The 26715-nt window shown below is 34.9% G+C and overlaps 2 protein-coding genes across 4 annotated transcripts; both read left to right on the top strand.

Moving 5' to 3' along the window:
• Window positions 1-399: 399 nt before the first annotated feature.
• On the top strand, window positions 400-19269 carry LOC110817171 (mediator of RNA polymerase II transcription subunit 19a). Of its 3 annotated transcripts, XR_015813933.1 has the most exons (7): window positions 402-986; window positions 12554-12620; window positions 15518-15807; window positions 16113-16337; window positions 16673-16732; window positions 17648-17791; window positions 18891-19269. XR_015813933.1 is itself a non-coding variant. In XM_088209353.1 (6 exons), the coding sequence occupies exons 2-6, from the start codon at window positions 12590-12592 to the stop codon at window positions 17650-17652; spliced, it is 606 nt and encodes a 201-aa protein (XP_088065479.1). In that variant the 5' UTR covers window positions 400-986; window positions 12554-12589; the 3' UTR covers window positions 17653-18602. The 3 variants fall into 3 exon arrangements, 2 of the variants coding, with proteins under 2 accessions (XP_088065479.1, XP_088065478.1); XM_088209353.1 differs by lacking the exon at window positions 18891-19269 and having other exon boundaries at window positions 400-986; window positions 16673-16727; window positions 17648-18602; XM_088209352.1 differs by lacking the exon at window positions 18891-19269 and having other exon boundaries at window positions 401-986; window positions 17648-18602.
• A 1958-nt stretch (window positions 19270-21227) lies between these two features.
• MYB33 (myb domain protein 33) lies at window positions 21228-26502 on the top strand. The gene is made up of 5 exons (XM_022045523.2): window positions 21228-21786; window positions 21930-22082; window positions 22969-23356; window positions 24493-25513; window positions 25942-26502. The coding sequence occupies exons 3-5, from the start codon at window positions 23003-23005 to the stop codon at window positions 26241-26243; spliced, it is 1677 nt and encodes a 558-aa protein (XP_021901215.1). The 5' UTR covers window positions 21228-21786; window positions 21930-22082; window positions 22969-23002; the 3' UTR covers window positions 26244-26502.
• The last annotated feature ends 213 nt before the right edge of the window (window positions 26503-26715 follow it).

The following is a 26715-nucleotide window of genomic DNA, read 5'->3' as shown; positions in this document are numbered from 1 at the left end:
AGTAACTCTCATTAGATATGTATTGTAATTTAAATGCTAAATTGATTCATTTAAAATAAGAAATAAAACTCATTTTCTAAATGTTCTCTTTGTAATTGTAAAAGTAGAAACAATTTAAAATACATTATACTGAATATTTAAAACTATGTACTTATACAATATTTTTGTTTACTTTGTGAGTAGAGTGAATTTTTTAAATAAAAAATTAATACTTGTTAATTACATATCTGATTGACTTGATTCAAAATTCAAAGAAATAATGAGTTAATTCTCCAAAAATTTGAAAAAGAAAAAGGTGCAGAAAAATTCTAATAATTTTACTACAATATATATAGCCCAATAGATAACCAAACCAGCCCATTTTATCTTTTTCTTTATTGCTCTCTCTCTCTCTCTCTCTCTCTCTCTCTCTCTCTCTCTCTCTCTCCCGTTTGGTTTGATTCTCCGAAAGCCGCAAAAATATACCCCTTCTTTCTCTTTCTGCCCTTTTCATTCTCCCCAACTTCATCGGGGTTCAGACCCAACCGGACCCCTTTCGTGCCTCTCTCTTCTCTGCAAATCTTGCCCACTTCTCCTTCACGGAACCCATAGCCGGGTTCTCTCGTCTTCTCTGACGATTTTCTCCATTCGAGCTAAACCCACCGCCGTACATAGTTTCTAATTCAAACCCACTGATTTGACTCGCAGAACCCTCACACACCGGCCATTCTTTTCCTATTCTAAAACCCACTTGCCCGATCATTTGCTTGAGGCTTCCATTTTTCTTTGTAATCCAGTATTCAACACACTGCGAGACTGAGAAGCATACCAAATCGGACCCTTTTCTCTGGTGTTCGCCCTCTTCCTCAATCCGTTCGGTTTGTTCTCTTTTCGAAATCCAAGACCCACCGCTGCTTCACTGGTCAAAGGCTCTGTCTTCAAGCTCAGTCGCCAGATCCTGGAGACGGAGTATCCCTAATCTCAGCGAGACGCTGGTCTTACGGACGGTAAAGATTCGTCCTTGCTTCGGTATTTGGTACTGTAAAGTTGTGGGTATTGCTGAGTGAGAATATTACATAGAGCTTTTGTTTGATTCTTGACAGTCTCACTGAATGATATATATGGATTTTTGTGTTTGGTTTTGTTAGTTTTCTTTCTCCTTTTCTTTTTGTTCTTCCTTGTTATAGTTCGTTAGTTTGTTACAATTGTCTGTGAAGAAGATGTTTCCTTTATATTTGATTCCAGGCGTCAGATAGTGGTAGACATGAAGTCATATTACATACTATTCAGTAACCAGAGATTAATGTCTTATTTACAATCTTTGAATACAGTTGTCTTAATTTGCTGGCTTGAGGTGTAGGAGGTTTCTTTTTCTTGGAAGAAGATAACTGTCTAGTATTAGAAAGCGCCAGTTTAGGAAAGAATGCAAATTTATATGTCTTGTATTTAGAAAGCACCGGTTTAGGAAAGAATACAAATTTATATGTTAATCAAAATATTGATACCCCAAAATTCTCCTCAGAACAAAGATGATAAGCTTTGAACAAAGCATATTCTGAAAGAAAAGATCTTCAATCATAGAAAAAGTAGTTCATGGATGTTCTGTTCCTTTCGCAGAAAATAGCTGAAGAATAAAAGAAATAAGGTTCTTTCTGTGGTCAAAAGAAACCTCCTGTAAGTCCATAGAGAAGATTTTTGTTAGAACTCCATTTACTTCTTGATAATGTTGATTTGGTTACAAATGGGATGCAGCTAAACAATTTCTTCTATATCCATTGCTTGGTGACGTAATCCAAACTAGTTTTTATTAAGATGTAATATAGTGGAGAATTCTAAGATCCAATTATTGGCTTGAGGCAGAGGTTGGATTACTATGAGTTGCGATCTCTCTGACTTAGGTGTATGTTAGAGAAAAGTGGAATGTATTTTTATGGATGTGTTAAGTTCAAAGTTGTGGTTGCACACTCAATGAGGTTCTGGAGGGAGATAAATTCTTGATGCATCCGTCTTTGCTAATGAATTGGTGGAGAAGGTGAAAAGGTCTAAAGGCAAGCTACTCATTCTTAAACTGGATTTTGAGAAGTGCTAAGATAGGGTTAATGGGTGTTTTTTGGATAAAATTACGTGTAGGAAGGAGTTTGGTAATAAATGGCAGAGTTGGTGGAGATTTTCAGTTGTATGTTATCTTGAGATTGTGAGTGAAGTTCTATGAAAGGTATTGGGACAGATAACATTGTGATCTGTTCAATTACAATTTGCAAACGGTACAATCTTCTTTAAAAAAAAAAGGGTATGATCTTCTTTAAAAAAAGGGTACAATCTTCGTTCCCTCGAATGGTAATTGTTGAGTAGTGATTCATATTCAGAGGATTTATTGTTTGCAATTTGGGCCCAGGCTGTTTTTACCATAAGGGTTATGCTTGTAAATTTTGCTTCTGTCCTTTCCACTATAATTAAATAAACCTTAGTTATAAGATATGGTTCTTCATATGGTAAAAAATTTCGCAAGTGGCTCTTTTTTTTAGGGAGGGGGGGGGGGGGTTTAGGTGATTTATGTGATTTCACAGAAATTGGTATCAGTGTCAAATATTGCCAAACTTGAGCATGGATTTTCTATTTTTGGTTTGCAATCTAGGTTAAGCTCTCTGTGATTCACGCAACAAGGATGAACGTATCAATTTCTTGCAATTAGAGGTAAAGATGGAAGATAAAGATAAGGCCTTGATGTTTCTTTATACGTTGTTGCCTTCATTCCATCATCTAGTCATAATTGATATGTGGGAAAAGTGAGGAAGTGGTTACAATCTTGAGCTCCTATAAGACAGAAGAATTTTGGATTAGAAAGTTTTAGTCAGAAGGAATAGTGGTAAGTACAGATCATGGAGGAGGTACATCTTGAGATAAAGATACAGGGAGAGGAAAGAGTAAGGGGATGTCTAAGTTGAAAGGTAAGAAGGGGTGTGCTTTGAGCATTGCCAGGAGGGTCGCTATAAGTGAGATTGTTCTTTGTGGAAGAAACATGATTAGAAATAGAGAACTCTACAAGTTCTTGTAGTGCAGTCTTTGATGCCAATACAAAAGGGTCAATGGCAGTTCTTGTAGGTACAATTTTTACCTCTCTTTCTTGGACTCTGGACACATAAAGCTTGGCTCATGTTTTTTCCTGAACTCTGGAAATGTATTGCTTGGCTCATAATACAACAGATAGAGAGTGGCTGGGTACTTACAGAGAGTGTAGTGTTTTTAGTCCTGTATAGCAATTGGTACAGAGAGAGTTAAAACTAAAATATTTAATGCGTGATCAGAATCTTAAAAAATAAATGTATTCCAGATTTGGTAAAGAATTTGATCTTTTTGTGCTATTTAACAAAGACTTTGCATATGTTTCCTATGAATCCTAGCAGCAGAATCCTAGAGGCTACTAAAGGTTTCATGGTTCTAATGATAAGGAAGAAAGTAGAAAACTATTTCTACAAGTTGAATGGGAGTACAATCGCCGGTGATACTTCTGTTGTTCCATTAAATCCGACACGGATGACTCTATTCCCTGGCATATCCATCTAGGGCAGGTGATGCAGAATAGGTTAGATTTAGATTGCCTAAATAGATTAGAAATTTTAACTTTATTATACATAAAACTATGATACTGTTTATGATTTTATTGTTACATTTTTAGTAATTTTAGCATTCTATTCTTTTTAATATTTAATTTTTTTATTTGTATTGGTAGTATTACCTCTTAATTTTATTAATATCAGTATTTTTTGTCTAATATCAGGAAAGCTTACTTAGGGAATATTTAGAAATATTTATAAATGATTTTTATTTTGAAATAGACTTTAGTTATTAATAAAAGAGTTTCTTGATTTTCTATTTGTTTGATATAGTTAAATCCTTATATATGATGTTTAAGACTTTTTTGATGGTGATATTTAAGAAATCACTACAACTAAGTATGATTGTTGTGTGTATCTTATGGTTCTGGATGATGGATTAAGTGTTTTGTTGTTAATTTTATTGATGACATGTTGATTGCTTTTATCAGAAGGAACATTGCAAAACTATGTTAATTTTTCTTTTGTGTTCATTCTTTCTCTATCACTTTTACTTGAATCAGTGCACATTGCATGGGTGATTTCACAATAGTAATTGTGTGGTCAATAATGTCCTTACCTCTTCTATAGATTTTTGAGTATCTTGGGACTTTGTATCAATCTAGTTGCTAGCAAGCTTTTCGGATCATTGTTGAGGAGGATGCCATTTCTTTTTTTTTTTTTTTTTTGAAATAAAAAGTGTAAAGAATGATATTCATAAGGTACCAAGGGGATACCACCCATTTACAAAAAACTTACAATTATGTTAGAATATCTATGACTTTCCCAAAATCCTTCATCCTCTAATTTCCTGCCCCAAAATCAAGGACTCAAAAAAATGAAACCATCTAATCCTGACCTTGGATATCTCACCCTCATTACCCTCAAAAGCCCTACTATTTTTTCTTTCCATAAAACCCAAAAGATAGTAAGTTGAATAAGATTTACAAATTGTCTTTTTTGCATAAACCTCCCCAAGCCCATAGTTCATCTCCACCAGCCCGACCATAACCCAGATGATCCCTAACAGGATGTAAACTATTATCCATAATTCATAGGCCATTGGGCACTGTAGTAAATTATGATTACATGATTCAACAGATTTCTTGCACATGTAGCACCCATTTACCATTATTTTCTCTCTTTTCGTTAGCTTATCATTTGTTAATATGCACTCACGGCTCGCTTCCTAGGCAAAAAAAGGGAGCCTTGGAGGTGCCTTCACTTTGCAAATTTGATAAGCCGGAAAGTTAGGAATCCCATCCTGCTTTCTGCCTGTTAGATACTTATAATAAGACATGACAGTGATGTTTTGTCTTGGCATATTATCTATCTAGGTGCCCCTCTTGGTGGAAATCCCTAGGGTCTATCTCTTTTGGATCAAGTGGTTGGTAGGACTAAAAGAAGGCTTGAATGTTGGAAAGATGGTTTATTTCCTTTTAGTTGTTTTTTTTAAATAAAAAGTGTTAAGTATGTCTTATTTCCTCTTAGTTGTAGGGTTGCCTTTTTTCTTTTTCGGAAATAGTAGGGTTACCTTATCAAGGCTTGTCTATGAAGTATTCCCCTGTATTATCTTTCTCTATTGAGGATCTAAGGGGGTGGCTACTATGTTAGAAAGGTTATGAGGTAGTTCTTTTGGTCCAGGGTGCAGAGTCTTTGAGAGGTAATCTTGTTTGATGGGAAGTGTGTTTTTCTCAAAAGAGGATGGTTGTTTTGGAAAGTGTATTGTTGTGGCTACTAAGTTAGATAGGTTATGAGGTAGTTCTTATGGTCCAGGGTGGAGGGCTTTCAAGATGTAATCTTGTTTGATGGGAAGTGTTTTTTTTTTTTCAAAAGAGGATGGTTGTTTTGAGAAGTGTATTGTTTATCCAGAGGAGATGGTTGTTTATGTATGGGAATCTCTTTATCTAGGAACTTATCTTTATTGGCTAAATGATATTGGCATTTTCGTTTGACTCCTTTTTTTAAAAAAAAATAAAGTGTAAATGTATAACTATAGGCACCAAAGGGTTGCAACCCATTGACAAGCAATTTACAACTCAGTTGTCATGAGACAAACGTTGCAAATGGAGACCATTGTTAGGTGACCCATCAGCAAAAGCTCTAGGGTCCTAAACCATCTATTCTTTAGAATATCAAAACCATTAGAAATATCATCCCCATCAAATGCCCTTCTATTTCTCTCCTTCCAAACTGTCCACCAAATGGTGAGTGGATGACATCCGCAAATAAACATCTGCTTCTCAAAACCCCCATGCCCATGACTCATCTATGACCATCCCCACCATAACCCACTTAATTCCCAAAGTCCTATACATCAAAGTCCACAGCTCACAAGTAACAGGACACGATAACAACAGATGGTTGCAACTCTCTTCTGCCTTCAAACACAAAAAACAGCCATTAACCAACACCTGTCATCTCTTTCTTAATTTATCAATTGTAAGTATGCATTCTCTAGTCGCTTCCCAGGTAAAAAAAGATACCCTAGGAAGAAGTTTTACTTTCCAAATCTGCTTGTGAGGGAACAACACAGCCTCATTTGTTTTCATAACCAGCCACCTGTATCAAGATTTTACTGTAAACAAACAATTTTTTGTAAGTGTCTATTTTGGCCTATCATCTTCATCCTTAAGCGAGATGTGAGATAGTATACCCAGTAGTTTACCGTTCTCACTAACTTCTCAGTCATTAAGGTTTCTAGTCACCACCACCTGCCACTCTCCCTCCTCCCCAATCTCCCCATCATGACAGTTGTGAATTCTGGCCTCTCTATTCTGGGCAATTGAGTAAATCTATGGAAATTGGCTCATGAGGCTTCCCCCTTTCACCTAGTTGTCTTTCTAGAAATTCAGTCTATCACCCCTCCCACCGTCCATCTAATACAATTCAGAAAATTTTCCTTTCCGTCACCAATTTTCTTCCGTAAATTTCTCCCATGACATCTCATCAATCCACCTGTAAACCATTCCCTGCCCTCCACTCCAAATTTTGCCATTATTATACGTCTCCAAAGTGCCTTATCCTCAACCATAAACCTCCACAACCATTTCCCTTGCAAGGCTTGATTCATTTCAACCAGTGATGATCTCACACCCAATCCACCATACTTGACAGGTTTCTTGATATCATTCCTGGCGACCAAATAGTATCTTCTGTGTCTTCTGAGTCACCCCACAAGAACTTACATTGTATACTTTATCACTTTCTAGCAATGCCAACTGGTATAGTTATAAGAGAGAGATAATACTTGAGAATATTACATAGAGTACTATTGATAAGGGTCAATCTCTCCCCCTTAGATAGTAGGTTCCTCTTCCATCCCGCGAGTCTTTGCTCAAATCTATTCATAATCGGTTCCCACGTCACTTTACTTGTAGTTAGCACCCAATGGTAATCCCAAATATTTAGTATAGGCAGCTCAACCAACGCGCATCCCATGGCGTTAGCCAAATTTTCTCTATCCACCAGATTCCCTAGTTGGGCCTTTTCTGATTTTGCAAAATTAATACTCAAATCCGAGATTGCTTGAAATCCCATCAGCACATATCTCAAATTTAAAATGGCCTCCTTCCTCGGTTTATAGAATAACAAAACATCATTTGCAAAAAACAAGTGTGTCACTTCCTTCCTACATCTCAGGGGGAAATTAGGGTTGAGATTCTTTATTGAGATGAATCTGGCCCTATAGGAGAAATAGTTATAGAGATACATGAAGGAGAATGATAGGATGTGTAGGAGAGTGATTGATGCTAAATTTGGGACTATTGGATAGAGGCTAGTTCACAAGAGTGTATGCTAGATCTAATGGGGTGTGTATGTGGGGGAAAATAAGCTTGGGGAGACAAAAATTGCAGGAGTGTATTGGTTGGAAAGTGGGAAAAGGGAACAGTATTTTGTTCTGGAAGGATGATTGGATAGGTGGGGGAAATCTTAAAAATCAATTCCCCTAGATTTTTTCCATTGCATGACTTAAGAACTCATAGTTGAGGAGGCTTACAGAGATGATGGAGGAAATGGGGAGTAGAATGTTTGTGAACTCCATCAACTCAACTTTCTTAGTGCTTATTCCTAAGGTGGCGGGTGCTAAAGAGATAAAAGACTTTAGACCTATTAGTTTGGTGGGAAGTATTTACAAATTGATTTCCAATGTTCTTGCAAAAAGATTATCTAGAGTTTTTGGGGAAGTGATTGGTGAAAATCAAAATGCTTTTGTTGAATGGAGATAAATCTTTGATGAGGTGATGATAGCCAATGAAGTGATTGATGATTTAGTGGGGCAGAAAAAACAAGGACTTATATGCAAAATTGATATGGAGAAGGCTTATGATCATGTTTGTTGGGATTTTGTGGACAATATGCTTGACATGATGGACTTTGGGAGTAAATGGAGAAAGTGGATTAGTAAATACATTTCGTCTACATTGTTCCTGGTCATTGTAAATGGGGGGGACCATCAATTTTCTTCAAGGCTTCTAGAGGCCTTCGCTAAGGGAATCTTTTGTCTCCACTTATCTTCCTTACCATTATGGAGGCGTTTAGTAGATTGATGGAGAGAGCAAGGGAGTTGAATTTGTTGAGGGGCGTGAATATTGGGAGGGGAAGGGAGAAGATGAGTGTTTCTTGCTTATTTTTTGTGGATGATGCTTTAATTTTTTGTGAACTAAATGTTAATACCATTCTTCACTTGAGGTGCATATTACTTTGTTTTCAAATGGTATCCGGCCTAAAAATCAACTTGAAAAAAGCAGAAATGGTGCGGATTGATGATAGAAGAGATGAAGCTAGTTTGACTATGGTTTTGGGTTGCAAAGTCACTAGTCTTCCTATAAAGTACTTTGGTCTTCCACTTGGGGCAAAATATAAAGATGTGAGTACGTAGGAGCCCATTATTGACATGCTTGATAGGAGGTTGGCGGGGTGGAAGGGGAACTTCCTTTTTAAAGCGGGGAGACTCACTTTGATTAAGAGTACACTTGTTAATTTACCAATCTACTATCTCTCCATCTTAACAATTCCAGCCAGCATTGCAAAAAGGCTTGAAAACATTCAATGTAGATTTCTTTGGGGGTGATAAGGATGGTAACAGGAAGTATCATTTGATTAGGTGGGAGGAGGTAAAAAAACCGATTCTGGAGGGAGGTCTCGGTCTAAAATCAATTATCAAGTTAAATCGGGCTTTCCATGGGAAATGGCTGTGGAAATATCTTGGGGAGAAGGAGAAGCTGTTGTGGAAGGTGGTGCATGCTAGATGGGGTGATTGGGAGAGGGAGATGGGAGAAGGGGTAAATTTAAGCCCCACGGGTTGAGCCTTTGGAGGAAGAATCGGGATGACAGCCAATGTATCAAGGGTTGTGTGGGATGGAAGATTGGAAGGGGTGATGGGGCTAGGTTTTTGGCATGATGAATGGATGGGAAACTTTAGTTTAAAAAACAGATTCAAAAGAATTTTTGACATTGCTTGCAATAAGGATGCTAAAGTGGAGGAGATGTATGAGTTTGTGGGGGAGGGTAGGGTGTGGAATGTGAAGGTGAAGAGAAGACTGCAAGATTGGGAAATTGGTAAGTATAGCAATCTATAATTGTCCCTGACAAACATGAATTTGAATACAGAAAATGATAAAAGAATTTGGAAGCTAAATGAGAAGAAAGGGTTCGCGGTGAAATCTTTGTACAGCTGTCTAACTAAGAAGGATAACAGTTGTAGCATGTCAACTCCTTATAAGCAAATATGGAAATCTAAAGCCCCTCTTGGAATGGCTTTCTTTGCGTGGGAAGCGCCCAATGAATGTATTTTGACTTTGGATGTGCTAAAAAGGAAGAAGAATGTGCTTGTTAATAGATGTTACTTGTGCCATGCTGCTGAGGAATCGTGCAACCACTTATTATTATTCTGCCCAGTGACTTATAGCATATGAACCTCTATTTTTAGGTTGTTAGGGTTAAACTGGGTTATGGCTGATAGTGTGAGTAATGAGTTGTGGGCGTGGGTGGGCTTTTGTAAAAAGAAACATCATTTGTTCTTTATTTCACTTGCTATATTTTGGGTAGTGTAGAAGCAAAGGAATGAGAGAGATTTTGAGGGTATAGAGACTAATTTTACAAAAATTAGAGATAGATGGGTTCATATTTTTGGCTCTTTTTTGTTGGGTCATGACATCAATGACATGTTTGACTTTGGTGTTGTCATGTACCGCTTGATTGATATGTAAGTAGCTTGTATTTGGGTGGTACTTGTGCATAATAATATTTTTCTCTTATTTCAAAAAAAATGGGGAGTAGAATGTTAATATGATTAGAAATGTTAATGATTGGAAGATTGAAGATTATGAGGCATTGCTCCACTTACTTTCTGTGGTGAATCTGAACGGTGATAGTGATAAGCCAGTTTGGAAACTTAAGAAGAAAGGAGAGGTCACAATCAAGTCTTGCTATAGCCACTTGATTAGGAATGAAAGAGCAGGTGAAGCCAGGTTTCCCTTCAAGTAGATATGAAAAGTGAATGCTCCTCCAAGATTATTTTTTTTTCAATTTTGCATGGGAGGCAAGAAGACAGTGCATATTGACTATTGACAAACTGATGAGAAGGAGAGAAATTATGGTAAATGGATGCTTTCCGTGTAAGAGAGAAGCAAAATCTTGTAATCATATTTTATTATGGTGACCCACGGTGTATAAGCTATGAACTATAATTTATAGATTATTGGGGATTAGGTGGGTTATTGTTAGTTCGGTTAGAGATGAGATTTAGTCATGAAAGGGAAATAATAAGGGGAGGAAATTGTGAGGCTTATTCCGCTTATTATATTTTGCGGTTTGGAAATAGAGAAATTGTAGAACTTTTAAGGGGGTGGAAAAGGAGTTTACTAAGATTAGAGGCATATGACTACACTTTATGGGATCTTTGGCTTTAGGTTATCCTATTTATAACATAGAGGATTTGGGAATTTTATAGACATACTCACTTATTTGTAACTAATCTTGTATGTGGGTGGCACCTCCTTGGTGCTTGTTATTTAATATGCCTGTTATGCCACCCTCTTTGGTGCTTGTTATTTAATATACCTGTTATACTTTTTATTTCAAAAAAAAATTAATGCACTTGTTCTGAAGAGCATACAGTAGATTAAGCCTTTGTGATTGTAAGAAATTAAAATTGATCGTGTTGTGCAACTGGACCTAGATAGCTGATGTGCCTAGTCAGTTCTCAAGTCCTATTTAATTTGTTTTAATTTTATCTGCTACTGAGATCTGATTTTTGGCAGACAATTAAATTCATCCCTTGAATCTACGTTAGACCTCCAGCAAATTCTAAATCCCAGATCTGTAGGTAGTGTTAAAAGCACCTAAACAGCCATCAACTTGAGACTTAAAATCCATCCTACAGCTTTGGAAATCATCCTTCTTCTCACATACACACAATCAATTGACCTATTCTCTAACCTTATTCCACCGAACGAAGTCAATTTTTTGATGTCATCTGAAATCATAGACCTTTTCATGCTTTAGGGTGTATTTGGCTGCAGTTTTTGCATTTGAGAACTACTTTTCAGCCAAATGGGTAAAATTAAAAGCGTTTTTCTGGAAAGCTAAAGCTAAAATTTGTTTTTGATAGGTTTAAACATTGAAGCTTAAAATACTGGTTTTTAGAAAATAGCCTTTGCTTTTAATATTTTCTTTTCGATATTTCCTTTAACTAAATTGAAAAATGACACATTCTCATTTCTTTTGCTTTGCTTGGCCACTGCCACTACTACCCACCAGTCATTCCCCGCTATTATCTGCCACTGTTGCCATATCTGCTGTTGTCCGCCAATACTGTCACTTCTCGCCACTGTTGTCCGCCGCTATTTGATAAAATATTAGTAAAACTAAAAATTTAATTAATTAATGAATATTTTTGTTTAGTATATATATTTTATATATTTATGTATATAGACATATAATATACTGTTATGTATTACAAATAAATATAATATATATTTTTTTATAAATACTGTTCTATATATAAATATATATTAATATATGTTAAATATATTATATATACTGTTATATATAAAATATATTATATATTATTTCTGTATATATGTTATATATATCACAGTATATATATCCATTATTAATATTATACATAATGTATATGATATATATGATATATATTAGTGTTACTGTAGAAATAATAATTCGAATTAAATTTCTCTTTTTTCAGTCAATTTGTGGTTATCCACAACTATTTTAACCTAATATACAGTTTCTGCTTTAACTTATTTTTGTATTATACTTTTTTTTAGTAATTTGAGTAACAACTATTATTTATAAAACACGCAGCTTCTGCTTTTTAAAATAATAACAGTTTCTACAACTATTTCTACTAAAATACCTAACAACCTTTTATTAGAAATGTTTTTACTGAAAAGCTATTTTATAGTACTTTTGCAACCACATCTTTCTTTGGTGCCCAGTAACTTATAGCCTATGGACTTTGGTCTATGGTCTTATGGGTATCAATTGGGCTATGGCTGAGCCAGTGATAGGTGAGCTAATGTCTTGGGAGGGGCTTTGTAAGAAGAATAGATATGTACATTTTATTCATTTGACCATTTTTTGGGTTATTTGAAAAGAGAGAAAAAATAGAGTTTTTGAGGGGATTGAAGAGTAGATTGTTAGTATTAAAGATAGGTGATTCAACTATTTTGGTTCCGTGATTTTGGGACATAACTTATATAGGATGGAAGATTTTGGGGTCATTATAGATATGTTTATTGAGTTGTAAATATGTTGTACATAGGTAACACTCTTTGGCGCCGTTTACTTGATATACGTTTTACAATTTTTATTAAAAAAAAAGTACTTTTACAACTTACAGCAGAAACTACAGTCATGTCAAACGCACCTTTTGATTGTTATGTTTTAATTGCTTTAGAGATACTTTGTTGATCTATGATGATTATGTAACCTTATTCTTGTTTATAAAACTGCAGTTGATAGTTATTTGCTATTTCATGAAATGATAAACCATGGATCCTGAAGGCAACAAGTTCGGAAGAGGTAATATGCATGGGCACATTATGTCCATTTTTCTTTCTTTTTTTTTTCTCATAAGGGCATTGAACAGTCTTTTGAGGATATGTGGTTTCAGACCCTCTGTCTTTTAATTAAGACTCATACACCAGTGAGGATTCAGGGACTTGATTGATTTGTTGATAGACCTGCAAAGTTTTTGTATACAGGTTGCACTCTCTTGGTGCTCATTGATACTGCACTTGTATTTTCAAAAAAATTATTCCTCTATGGATGTCTTCATGGACTTGCACACTTCAAAAAATATACCACCGTAACAAAATTTTGTATCCAGTGCAGAGGATTATTTTTCAATTTCTTATTTCCGATTTGCTCATTTAAGTGGAAAATAAGGAAATTTGTTACTTTAATTTTAATGGAAAAAGGGAACTTTTGTACGTGAAAATGTTTTTTACTTTTCATACTCTGCAAATATATATTTGTGTATGTATAGTTGTATGCATATAACATATGTATAATGTGTATATCTGTACTGTATATATGTTTGTTTACAGAACATTACATTTTTACATGTAGGCATATTTTATTTTAATTTTAACGAAAAGAGGAAAAAGTTTATTCTCTTTTGACCTGTTGGAAAAAAAGAGATTATGGTTGGTAATGAAAATATTTTTTACTCTTCTTTTCCTCTACAGATATGTAATATATGCATGGATTTATAGTTATATGCATATAGTGTGTCATATGCATGTAGAGATGTATGTATTGGCATGTGTATATGTATGTTATATGGGTTAAAATAATGATTTGGTCTATGACTATTTAGTTTTATTTAAATTAATTTCTACCTCAATTTTTGGTTAAATGCACCTACACTTTTTAGAAAGATTTCGATTTAGTCCCCTACTATTAATAAAAAATAACATATTAACTTAGAGTGTCAATTTTCAAATTTATTAACATGTGGCACTTATTGGCTCGAGGTTTAATTGAATGTCATGTTAAATACCACGTGGCATTTAATGTAATATTAAAAAATAGATGTGGAACGGTTTAGACTGATCTACAAATAAAAGAACCAATTCAAAATTAACTTGCCCCATTAAAACAAAGAAAGGAAAAGCCCTGATTGGAGACTCTACTCAAAATAAACAACACCCAAGGAAACTTTGTACCCTAGTGGATACAAGCATCCCGAAGTCAAGGTACCGAATCTCATCCTCTAGTTGGACGTCAAAGAGGTGTTGCAGGGAGGCAATGTAAACCCAATTGATTGAGCCATCGCCAAGTTCGTCGGGATTGTGGTGCTTAATGGCACTCAAGGAGGAAGTAGCATCACATCCCTTGCTACAAATCTCTTGGATAACTTGTGTGACCTAACAAACATTAACCAGTCAAAGAAGGGTTAGAAGGCCGTGTTTGACTCTTAAAGGCAAATGTGCATGCTGATAGTCGGCTTGACCTAGCTTGCTTGACTTGACAATGCTTACGACAATGCGCAAGTGAAGAAGGTTTGGTCCCAGTCTCATCTCTTCTTGTGGAAGGAAGAAAGGAAAGAAGGAAGGCCTTCTGATTTGCTAGAAGGGAGATGCAAGGGAGAGATATTCAAAGAAAAATGAGCATGGTAGCTAGGTGGAAGGGAGATTAGACTTTTTTTTTGTTGATCGAGAAGGGACCAGTCATGTGAAAGGGTGGCTAGAGCATGACACTTGTTTTACCTGTTAGCTTTTATTTTTTAATTTGTGGATTGATTTGAATCAGTTCATATCTAATTTTTTCAATGCCATGTCAAATGCCACATGATTATTATTTTTTTTTAATTTGTGGACCAGTTTGAAATGGTTTACATATGACTTTGTTAATATCATGTCAGATGTCACATGATATCTTACGTAGCATTCACTTAAACATAAGACACTCAGAAAGTGTGTCGTGTCTTCAAATTTAACACGTGATATCTAACTTCAGTGACAATAGTCAATCATAGGGAGGGACTAAATTGAAAATTTTTCAAAAGTATGGGAGATAATTTGAACCGAAAATTGAGGCAAGAACTAATTTGAATAAAAGTTAATAATACAGAAGTTAAATTATTATTTTAACCTATGTTATATTTATCTATAATATACATAGAAAAGTAGACATATATTTAAGTATATGTATGATTAAGTATAATAAAAAAACATTCTAGAGAACATTGAAACTAGCTGTTTTCTTTTTTCCTATTTTTATTTTATTTTCTAACAAAACTAAATATGTTTTTTATGTTCAATGAATGTGAAAGTTCAGAAGATTGTTTCGTGCACTAAACCCCCTAAAATATTTTCTAAAACAAAAGTTTCTATCTTCGAGCAATTGGATGTGTTTTTAACCATAATTCACTTTCTTGGAAATTTACTTGAAGCACTTTGGGAAGTGATAAGTCTTTTCAAAGGAATTAGTTGTAATGCTTGAGAATTAGTGCTTATCAATATTTAATGCTGGTGCCTTCCTAGTAAAGAATGCTCAAATATTAGTCAATTTAATTATTTAGTGCCAGAGTCCCTTACTTTGATCTGTGAGTCCTATAAAAGCTTAGTAAATAATAAGTTGGTCCTTGTCACTGTCAGATTGATATGACTGCTTGTTTGATTTGCTTGCTAGAAATGTTAAAAACTATGACATTCTAAGAACTGATTATGTGGAAACAAATTGCCTGTGGGAAGCTTAATATGAGCAATTGCTCAGAGCATCTGGTTTTAGTTATATTTGGTTGTGCTCATGTGGCAAAATATTTCATTGATGTGATGTACTCTACTGTTTGTTTAAAATAGTGATTCATCGAACATTGTTTTCCACTGCAAGCAATCTCATAGAGTTGTATGGAATTATCTCTATCCCAGTTTTGTTTCACTGATGAGATATTGTTCTATCTTAACATTTAGGGCCACGGGAATTGACTGGTGCTGTTGATCTCATTAGTCATTACAAATTGCTGGCCCACCATGATTTTTTCTGCAAGAGATCACTTCCTTTGTCAATTTCAGATGCACATTATCTTCACAATGTGGTTGGAGATACAGAAATCAGAAAAGGGGAGGGGATGCAATTGGATCAGCTTATTCAGAACACATCGTATACCAGAGATACTAATGCCCGAATTCAGCCTTTTGACCTAGATGTCCTTAGAGAGGCTTTCCAACTGCGGGAAAGTACCCCTGTTGAACTGCCTCCTGTAAGAAATTTATTATTTTGAGGTTCATTTCTTTATTTAAATGCTAGCTAATCCTAGATCCAGGAAAACCATTGTAGCTTGATGGTATAGTTAAGTATGGTTTTCACTTAAGACATGGATGCCAAGGAAGTGGAGAAAGCAGTTTGTATCCCAGCTTTACCTAATATGGATTAAGCCTTAATTTATTTTGTTCTATGTTTATTCTTGTGGTGGACCTTGGGTCATGAAATACCTTTCTCATTAAAATTGTTTCCATATGCATGCCACTTCAGTTGAAGTATGTAATTGTTTTCTTTCTTCCTTAGGGAGAAAAAGGGACTCCTACTATTGCAGCAAAATCAAAGAGTGATTCCAAAGATAAGGAAAGGAAGCATAAAAAACACAAAGAGAGAGACAAGGAGAAGGATAAAGAGCATAAGAAGCACAAGCACCGCCATAAAGATCGAAGTAAAGATAAAGACAAGGACAAAAAGGACAGGAGCGGGCATCATGATTCTGGTGGTGATCACTCAAAGAAACATCATGAAAAGGTTAGAATCCCTTACTATTAGCTTGAGTTTTGAGCCTTAAGTAAGATTGAATTGAGTGGGAAATTTTCAGTGCTGCAAATTCTCTGTGAATGGGTTCAAGTGAACATCTAAATATCTGTCGCATTAGACTTATATCTTCTAATGACATGGTAAATTAAAAGTCTGCTTACTGGAAGAAACATTGCTATGTTATTTTAGTCAGATCTAGTTGAGCATTTCCTCTTCAACTGGGACAAGTTTTTAACAGATTTTTTTTTCCGCATAGAAACAAATTTAATTTAATTTGATTTGGAATTGGTTGCTGTTTGTAAGTCTTTATGCTTATCAAATTTCAGAAAAGGAAGCATGATGGAGACGAAGATCTAAATGATGTTCACAGACACAAAAAAAGTAAGGTAATGCATATCAATGCTTCAGAGTCAAGACCATTTTCTTGCAGCTTTTATTAAGTTTTTTGCAATTTTGTTTTGAAATAAAAGCATGAAACGTATTGCTATGTGCACCAATAGTGCAAATCATGTACAGTTATTTACGGCTTAATCCTCCAACAAAATATGTCTCTTAACTACTGAACAATAACCGGAGGATGACCCAAAAGCAAAAAATTTAGGGTCCTAAGTCATCTATTTTTCAGTATATGAAAAACCTTCGTGTCATCGATCCCCGCAAGAGCTCTACTATATCGTCCTTTCCATACAATCCACAAAATACTTAGAGGAATTATGTCTGCTAAAGTACAGCAGCCTTTAAGACTCTCCCAAGCCCCAATCTCACCTACTGAGCCCGAAATAACCCAGCTGATCCCTAAGCATCTGTGCACCTCGCACCACAACAGATAAACAGCAGGACGGTGAAGCAAAAGTTTGCTGCAACTCTCTTCGGCCTGTTTGCAGAGGTAGGATGCATTAACCAAAGTTAATCCCCTTCTTTTTAATTTATCAATTGTTAAGATACACCCTCTGCTTGCTTCCCAAGCAGAGAGAGAGAGAGGGGGGGGGGAGACCTTAACTTTCCAGATCTGTTTAAACAAGAATGACTTGTGCTGTCCTACGGTTGTGCTGTAGCTTCTTTCTGTATCAATTTTTTGTTCCATGATTTTACAGTAAACAAGCCTTTTTTAGTGATATTCCACCGGGGCTTATCAGCATTATTGCCCAAACTAACCCCGGACAGAACCTCCATCAAGTCTTTTACATCCTTTATGAACTGTTCTTTTTATCACTTTCTTCCCTCCCAATTTAAGTTTCTTCCTTTATGAACTGTTCTACTTCTTCTCTCTCCTTGATTTGGTCTGAAAATAACCTTTTCAGCATAAAAGCTCAAAACTCGATGAGATGGGTGCAATCAAGGTAGCAGGTTGAAACCAACGTTTTCTGTACTTATTTGCTGTCTCAGATGATTTTCGTGGGAAATTTGGAAGGATCATTAACTTCGTCTTCTCAAGATTATATTAGGTAAGCACCATGTCTTGCCAGTTTATTTCTTCAATTATTCATTTCTTATGTACTCATCCTTTATTCTTCTCCATTTTGGATGGTTGAAAGGATTTATAATTGTCCTCTAAGGGATAGGACTGTTCATTTGTCATTTGTTCAAGTAAATTCTGAACTGAGGGCAAGGGAAATTCAACCTAAAATGCATCTCTCCCTTTGGCTTCAATTGAATTCATTCTCCGCTTGCGTAAGGGACCTTTTATTGGATTCCCTACCATGGAAAATGGATCCCTTCCATGTGATAATAAATAACACTATTGAGAGATGAAAAAAAAATTTGAAAGATAATGCATATGTGCTGCAACAAGTGATTAATCACCAGTTAGTATTCCGAGAGGTCATTATCTTGGTTTTGATATTTACAAGCATTACTTTAATAAGTTTATCAATAGATTTACAAGTGTAACCACCTTTTATTATGGTGTCCGATGGCATATAGTTTATGGTGCATGGTCTATGGTTTTTTGGGGATTGATTGGATTATTGCAGGGTTTGTGAAGGGAGAAATTTGGACTTGAGATGGTTTATATGTAAAATAATAAGATTGCTAACCTGATTCCTTTGACTGTTTTGTGGGTCATTTGGAATGAAAGAAATTGTAGGATTTTTGATAGTGTTGAGAGTAGTACTTATAGTTTAAAAGATAGGTGGATTTATTGTTTTAGGTTTATTTTGTTAGATCATGACATTGTCAGTGATGTAATTAATACGCTAACACGATAGTAATTTTTTTGTAAATGGGTGGTACCTCATTTTTGGTACCTTGTTAATATATATTATACATTTTTATCTCAAAAAAAAAATGTTTATCAATAAATTATGTGGCCGAAGTTCAGTTCGGGGAATTGTTTGATGATTAGAACGTGGCTTGTGTATGTATCACTTCCGCATTTTTGTAGGATTGTCCTCTTGGGAATGTATGAGATATGCGTTAACCGAGTTGGTATCGAACTTCTTGTCAAACCTTGAAGCAACAATAGAATATAATAGTATTGTGTTAGAATGGTATTTAATCACGTTTCTGTTCTTTTCTTTTTTTTTTCTTTTTTTCTATCTGCAGGGTAGTTTCTGAGATTAAAAATTGTGAAGAAGGTGAATTCACCTGTTTAAAGACAATTTGGTGCAAGGTGAAAAAGTGCTAGAAATGAACTTTGTATCATATAGTAGTAGGCTCTGATGTAATGCTGGTTTTTTTTTTTTTTCTTCTCAAAAAAAAAAAAAAAAAAAAAAAAAAAAGAAAGGGAAAATACATGATTTTTCTTCAAAATTTGGTGGCCGGCGCATTGGTAGCTTAGCATGTTATCATTCTAATCTTTCCTCAGACTTTAGTTCAATCCTATAATCACATATGAGTTTTAAGAATTCTCTGACATTTAATTTTAGGATTAGTTTTACCCAGGTGAGATTTTGTGTATATTAAGAAAGTTACTTCTCAACAATTTTGACTCGTTCTATTTTCTTTTACCAATTTAACTCATCCTGCATTTCTAAGCTGCTTTTCATGTACATATATCTATATATCTATATATATGTATCATGTACAAGCGGTTGAACAGAGAGAGAACAAGAAACACCCATATATATATATAAATATATATAGGTTATTCTTTTGGGTGGTTTTATTGTAATTTTCATCAGGATCCCAGTTTCTTAAAGAGTTTTTACTGAAAAAAAAAAAAATGTATAATTGTTACGATAAAAATTGTATAATGAATTATTTTGTTAGTGTGAGAAGAAATATATATTTTTTTATTATCTTAAATTGATAAATAAAATTTTTATTTTTGTAAAAAAAAAAAAAAAATAGGTGATGGAATGATAGAATGTTGCATCCAACGGTGCGGGCATTTTATTATTGTAAAGATGTTATTCGATTGCGTCATAGGCCGGCCGGCCGGCTACCATTTACCGGTTATTATTTTTATAAAAATTCAAGTAAATTTTATTTGAAATATACATGTACGTATATATACATGGAATTATTCATATTAATTATATTTATATATATATATATATATTGGGTGAGAGATGGATAAGGTGGTGATGTCATATGCGTTCACGTTTAATTGCCATGAATCCCAATGCGTGACACAATCGATTTCTTCTTCTTTAATGACTTTACTGCTACTTGGACTTTACGACTTCAAAATTCAATGTATACATACGTATATTTACATATATATATATATATATTCCCTTTCTTATCATTCCACAGAACCCCAACATATATATATATATATATATTCCCAAAAAAAATTAAAAAAAAAAAAGGGAGCTAATCAGCCATGCTAACGAATCAGAAATCTCTTTCATCATTTTTTCTTTAATTCTTGTGTAAATGGTACACGTTAATATTCTTATTTATAAAATTGTATTTTTCGTGCAAAATAATTTTTTTAAAATTAAAATCCTCACATAATTTTGATGAAAATAAAAAAATTATTTTTTTTTTTTATTTCCCCCTAAGGGAAATGCCGTCTTTTGCATGAAGGAATCGGCGTCCAAAACGCGTGTCTCCATCACGAATGTGTCAAAATCAATCAACCAAAAAGAGCAAACACGTTGAAATCAAACTAACCACTCACATACGCGCGTGCCGCACACACGCCAAATGAAACTGGTAAAAGTACAATCAATCCTTGTGTGGGGCCCGGGTCCTCATAACTTATATATACTTGAGCAATTTTCTTTTTTCTCCTTTAAAGCAAATTATGAGACTACCATTTATGTAGTGTACGGCGTATGTTATGTTGCTCGTATGAAATTTTAAAATAAGCTAATTATATTTCTACTTTATATTAAAGTTTTAATTCTTACATAATAAAATTAATTAGTATAAGAGAATTTGTATTGATAAAATTATAATTTTAAATTTAAAAGTTATAATGTGGTAATAGTAAGAGCTGAAAGTGAAGGAATGTTTAAGAATGTGTGAGTATTTTATGAGTATAATTTAATATACATTAAAATATAATTTAATATGTTAAATAAAATTAATAATTAATAAATTATGTGATTATTGCATTATCATTTGTGAATTAAAAAAAAAAAAAAAAAGTTATAAACTAATGATATACAATATGCATGAGTTACATGATTATAACATAATAAAAAATGAAAATAAAATAATTTTGCTTGAAAATATAAAATATTATTAGTGTTAGTTAAGATATTATAAAGAAGCAACGATAACATGGTAAGAAGAATTTTGAAGTCCTGAAACAAATATATTATACCTTACAAAAAATTAATAAAATAATTATAAATAAAAGTAAAATCTTTATTTATCATAGCAATAAATTATTTGTAAGTAGTAGATATAAAATAAAAATAATATTATTTAATTTTAAAATCTTAACAATAACTCTTGAAAAAGGAAAAAAGAAAAATAAATAGAATTAATAAGAAGCTGCTTCTCTCTCCTCCTCTTCTCTCTCCTGCAATCCCTCGTCGTCTGCCATTACTCTTCCCATTTTTCTCTTCGTCTCTGACATTTTTACTTCGCACTCACTCGCTTTCACCAGTCTGTTGAATCTTTTTCTGCTGCTTCGATTTTCCACTCTCTACACTTCTTACCTTGTTCTCTCTTCTTCATCTCCTTCTCTCTATCTCAGTCGAAAAATTTCTCCTCTCGCTGTGTCTGGATCTCATTGTCTTGCTATCCGTTTGCTTGGATCTTCTTCCTGCTTGTTCCTAAAATCTCGCAGGATTTCATTTCTTCTCCTCTTCAGCTTCTTCCTTTGATTTTCTTTCGTTGTAATTTTTGCCAAGCCTTTCTTCTTCTTCTTCTTCTTCTTCTTCTTTCCCGCTTCAATTCGCTCTATTGCGTGCCTTGAGCTTGGGTTCTGATTATTTGGATCTACTAATTCTTCACTTTGCTTTTTTTTCGGGTTCATTTCTAGACGGTAGCTCCAATTCATGAGCTTGCTTTTTGCTGATTTAGAGGATTTATTAGGGTTTGTATTACTAATTGGGGTTTTCATTATTTATTCATCGAGTTAATTGCTACCATTTGCCATGTGTTCGTAGATCAGTGTTTTTGCTTCCGTTCAGTTTCTTATTTTTGGCCTTTCTTTTTGTTCTTTGTTGTGGATTTCAGGTCTTCCGTTTTGTCGGCCCTGTCAGCTATTGGTCCTTGGCGCACGGCAACTGTGGTTTCTCTCTTCTACGAGTGAGCTGAAGACTCCTATTTTGGCGATTTACTGATTTGCAGCTTCCCTTTTTGGATGTACTTGTTCGTGTCTTCTTTCGGGTATTACCGCTTCTATTTTAGATTTTACTCCGCTTCGGTACTTTGTTGCACTTGCTTTCCCATATTTATTCTGCTTCTCTTCTTCTTCCTATTTATTTATTTGTTTATTTATTTGTTATCTATGATAATGGATTTTGATCAATAACAATTTGGATAAAACGAGGTAAAAAAGTTTCCCAATTTATATATTCCTTTTGCAGAACCGAGTGTTATTTACTTCTGCTCAGCAGTGCAATAATGGTTGTGGGCATTGGGTTTTAAAGACCATGATCCGAAAAATAAATTACTGTGCTCCCTTACGAGATTATGGATATATTTTTTTTTCTACATTAATTATGTGGAGCCTCTTTGTGGTTTATTGGCTTCCAGATTGGGTAAAAGGATTTTACTCAAGACGGGAACATTAAACTCCATTCTCTATTTCTCCATTTTGGGTTCGAGAGATTTTCACATTTCTTGTGATTCCAGTTGGTTCTTGAATTTCATTTAATATGTTAACTAACATTGTTAGTCAAATGTAAAACGATAGATGTAATTATTTGCTAGCTTTTTTAACATTTTGGTTTCTTATTTTATGGCTTTTCCAATTAATATTTAAGTTGCTTTACATACTTTTTATTGCTAAATATTTAAGAATGAAAGCTGAAGTTATAAGTGTGAAAACTAATGCTTTTGTTCATATAGATGTATTCATTGGTCTAGACAAATATTGTTTACTAGAAAAAGGAAAAAAAAAATGAAAAACATGAGACATGGAGGGCATGTACAATGAAGTAGGAAGCAAAATGTGCTGTTTTTCCATTTAGTATGTTATAATTTTGTTTGTTTCTTTGTTTCTTATATCACTTGGTTGTGGTTTTCAACCTGATGTGCAATTGGTTCTCAGTTATTGGTAGGGATTGGTTTGTGATTACAAAGAGATGAGTCACACTACAAATGAAAGTGATGAAGGAATACTGCCTAAGGATCAGATATTCACTGATGAAGGAAATAGTGGGGGAAGTGCTGGGGGTGGCATTGTTCTGAAGAAAGGACCATGGACTTCAGCTGAAGATGCAATTTTAATTGATTATGTCAAGAAGCACGGGGAAGGGAACTGGAATGCTGTTCAGAAGCACTCAGGTCTGTCTCGTTGTGGAAAAAGCTGTAGATTACGTTGGGCAAATCACCTGAGGCCAAATTTGAAAAAGGGGGCATTTAGTCAAGAGGAAGAACAGCTAATTATTGAGCTCCATGCCAAAATGGGAAACAAATGGGCACGCATGGCTGCACATGTAAGTATTACTATATGCTGTTTTTTTTTGGATAATGGTGCACATTATCAAGTTCACATGACTTTTTTTTTTCTTGTTTTTCTGGAAGGAGTGGATACTGTAGTCAACTGCCATTCTTGTCTTTTTGTTTTGCAAGTCCTATGCAATATCTTCTTTCTGTTCTATTCCATTCCACATGTTAGATAATTATATGATTTCGTATCCTCAGTTTACAGTCCCTGCTTAGATAAGCACTCATAGAAATTGCAAATCTTTGAGCTGTTGGAGATATCATTTTCAATTGGAAATATTTTGTAACTTTGAGTTATTCAACAGTATACTAGAAACATGCAGATAGTTTATTGTCTCCAATGAGCAAAAATGGAGATATAATATTGTTTTGTTTAAGTCACTTTTCATTCAAACTAATGCAAGGAATCACAGCCACCTCATTAAATGTCCTTTATTCTCTCTTAAATGGTGAGAACTACAAATTTGTATTATTGGTTCTGCAATTATGATCTACTGTGATCAATTTAGAAGGGTTAAGAATGGAGTATGGTTTCTATGGTCAACCATATCAAATTTAGAAGGTTTTAACATACTTAAATCTTTAGGGAGCCAGAAAGCTGTGTTTGGGTTAAATTTAGTGCAGATAGTTTTTTGGCAATAATTGTGGTCCATCCTTTGGCTGTTCTGCAGAAGCCTTGGCAATAAATGCTGTCTAATAAAAATGGGAGCTGTTCTTATCTGTTTTTAATTTAAAAAAGTCATATGAAATTTATTTGGTATGAGAAGGACGAACTTTAGATGCCGTACTTAGTAGTTAGAAGTTAAGCCATAAATCATTCAGTTTGCCATTTCATTTTTATATGGTCCTCACGGACCAAAGTGGATTACTTGTTAATACTCAAAACTAATTAAAACTGACTGTACTGCAAGTTTTCTATGTTGAAGCTTGATATATTGGGTTAGTCTTAATTCTTTTGTCTTTTTCAAAAAAAAAAAAAAAAGTCTTAGTTCTTTTGTCTGTAAATCATGAATTGCATGAATTGATTCTCTCCTTGATGAGTTTTTAGGTTTTGTTTTATTCCATCTTTAAAATTTATACTTGTAATGTTGTAAACCTGAGAAAATTGGTCTATTGTGTTCTTCAGTTGCCGGGTCGTACAGATAATGAGATAAAAAATTACTGGAATACCAGGATTAAGAGACGACAACGTGCTGGTTTACCTCTCTATCCCCCTGAAATGTGTTTGCAAGCATTCAAAGAGAGTCAACAAGGACAGAACGCTAGTGGAATTAATAGTGGAGATAAGGGGCATCATGATCTCTTGCAGGCCAACAGTTTCGAGATACCTGATGTCATATTTGACAGCTTAAAAGGCAGCCATAGTGTTTTACCCTATGTTCCTGAACTCCCTGGTATGTCTAATAGCAGTATGCTGATGAAGGGTTTCAGTTCTTCTCAATATTGCAGCTTCTTGCCACCAAGTACTCATCGTCAAAAGCGTATACGAGAATCAACAAGCCTACTTGCTGCGTACGGTGATAGTGTTAAAGATGATTTCTCCTCCTTTAATAGTTTTCATGATAACATTCATCAAAAGGTAGCTAGATCTTTTGGGTTGTCTTTCCCGCATGATCCTGATCCAAATGCAAAAACCCCGGATGCTTTTGGTGTCGATCAAGGTGGCCATACCCTTTCAAATGGCAATTTCTCTACTTCTAGGCCCATATTGGAGGCCATGAAGTTGGAGCTCCCTTCACTCCAATATCCAGAGACTGATTTAGGTAGCTGGAGCAGGTCTTGTTCACCTCCGGCTTTGCTTGAACCTGTTGATGCTTTTATCCAGTCTCCACCACGTCTTGGAACAGACGAATCTGATTGTGTTTCTCCTCGGAACAGTGGCCTCCTGGATGCATTACTCCATGAGGCAAAAAATATTAGTTCTACAAAAAACCATTCCCATTCATCTGAAAAAGTTTGCAGTTCAACTATTCTTGCTGATATGGGGGACAGTTCCACCCCACCTATGTGTTGTGACCCAAAGTGGGGAGAATATGGTGATCCCCTTTCTCCATTGGGTCATTCTACAACTTCACTTTTCAGTGATTGCGCTCCATTTAGTGCCAGTGGAAGCTCGTTAGATGAATCACCACCTGCTGAATTTACTGGTGAGCACCTCTCTTACACAGGAGTTATAATGCTTGTGCATTTTGTGTTTCAATCAAGCAGTTAAACCCAAATACATATATTCGAAGTATCCAGCTACTATGCCATAGTTTAGTAACAGACATGGTGCCTGTGGTATTTAGATGAGGAAGCACGGTGTCCTCAGGGTAGAATAGATGTGTCCATTGGGTAAATGTAACAGTAATGGAGCTTTTTGTTGCTTTTCCATGGTTCTTGGCTGCTCCTGTGAACTCATGGGGACAATATCAGCTGCTCTTATCTCATGTCCTTTTCCTTTTCTTATTTGCAATCCCGATCGATGGTTTTCTATCTAAAGAAAATGCATTTCAATTTTCACATATTGTTTCTACTTGTATTCCAAAGGTGTCAAATTTGGATGAATTTGCATACTAATAGATTTTGTTTATAGGGTGCAAATTGAAGTCAGAATCAGTTGACCTAGCTTGGACTCCAGAGGGGAAAGAGGAGCCAACTCGATTCAATATTACTCAGCCTGATATTTTACTTGCTTCAGATTGGCTCGAGCAGAATTCTGGTCACGTCAAAGACCCAGGCATGGTGAGTGATGCCTTAGCGAACCTTCTAGGCGATGATTTGGGGAATGAGTACAAGCAGATGGCAGCTGGAGGTTCATCGGGTCAAGGATGGGGACTTGGTTCCTGTGCTTGGAATAACATGCCTGCTGTGTGTCAAATGACTGAATTACCATAAAGAGAGATCTGCAATGTCAAAAATCGATGAACTTTGTTAGAAACTTATCGTTTATTCTTGCTTAATTGATGTCGGTAACTTTGCCTAATCTGAGTTGGTAAGACCTGGAGAGTTAATGGAGACACGGTTATTCTGTTTGTGGCACTCAATTTTTCTGTTTTTTGTTATAAGAACTCTGGTATACAGATGATGTCCCTGTTTTGTTGCAATCTGAGAATAACAATGCATTTGCAATGTGGAATTCAGGCTTTTGATTAAAGATGGATTGTATTTGCCCTGTTTATTTACTTAATTATAATCAATATCAATCTCCTACATGGGTGAGAATTACTTTTTACTTCCGTCAATCACTAGTACTGTTATATTCTACTGGCATTCAAGTTGTTTTCTTTTTCTCGTCTTTTAACAAAAGGTTGTTGAGGTTTTGAGGTAATTAAAGAAATCCTTTTTCCATAGTTTTAAGATTATGTTG

Source organism: Carica papaya, chromosome 8, assembly GCF_054855325.1.
Source record: "Carica papaya isolate Zhongbai chromosome 8, ASM5485532v1, whole genome shotgun sequence".
Lineage (NCBI taxonomy): Eukaryota > Viridiplantae > Streptophyta > Magnoliopsida > Brassicales > Caricaceae > Carica > Carica papaya.
This window is presented reverse-complemented; position numbering and strand designations above follow the sequence as displayed.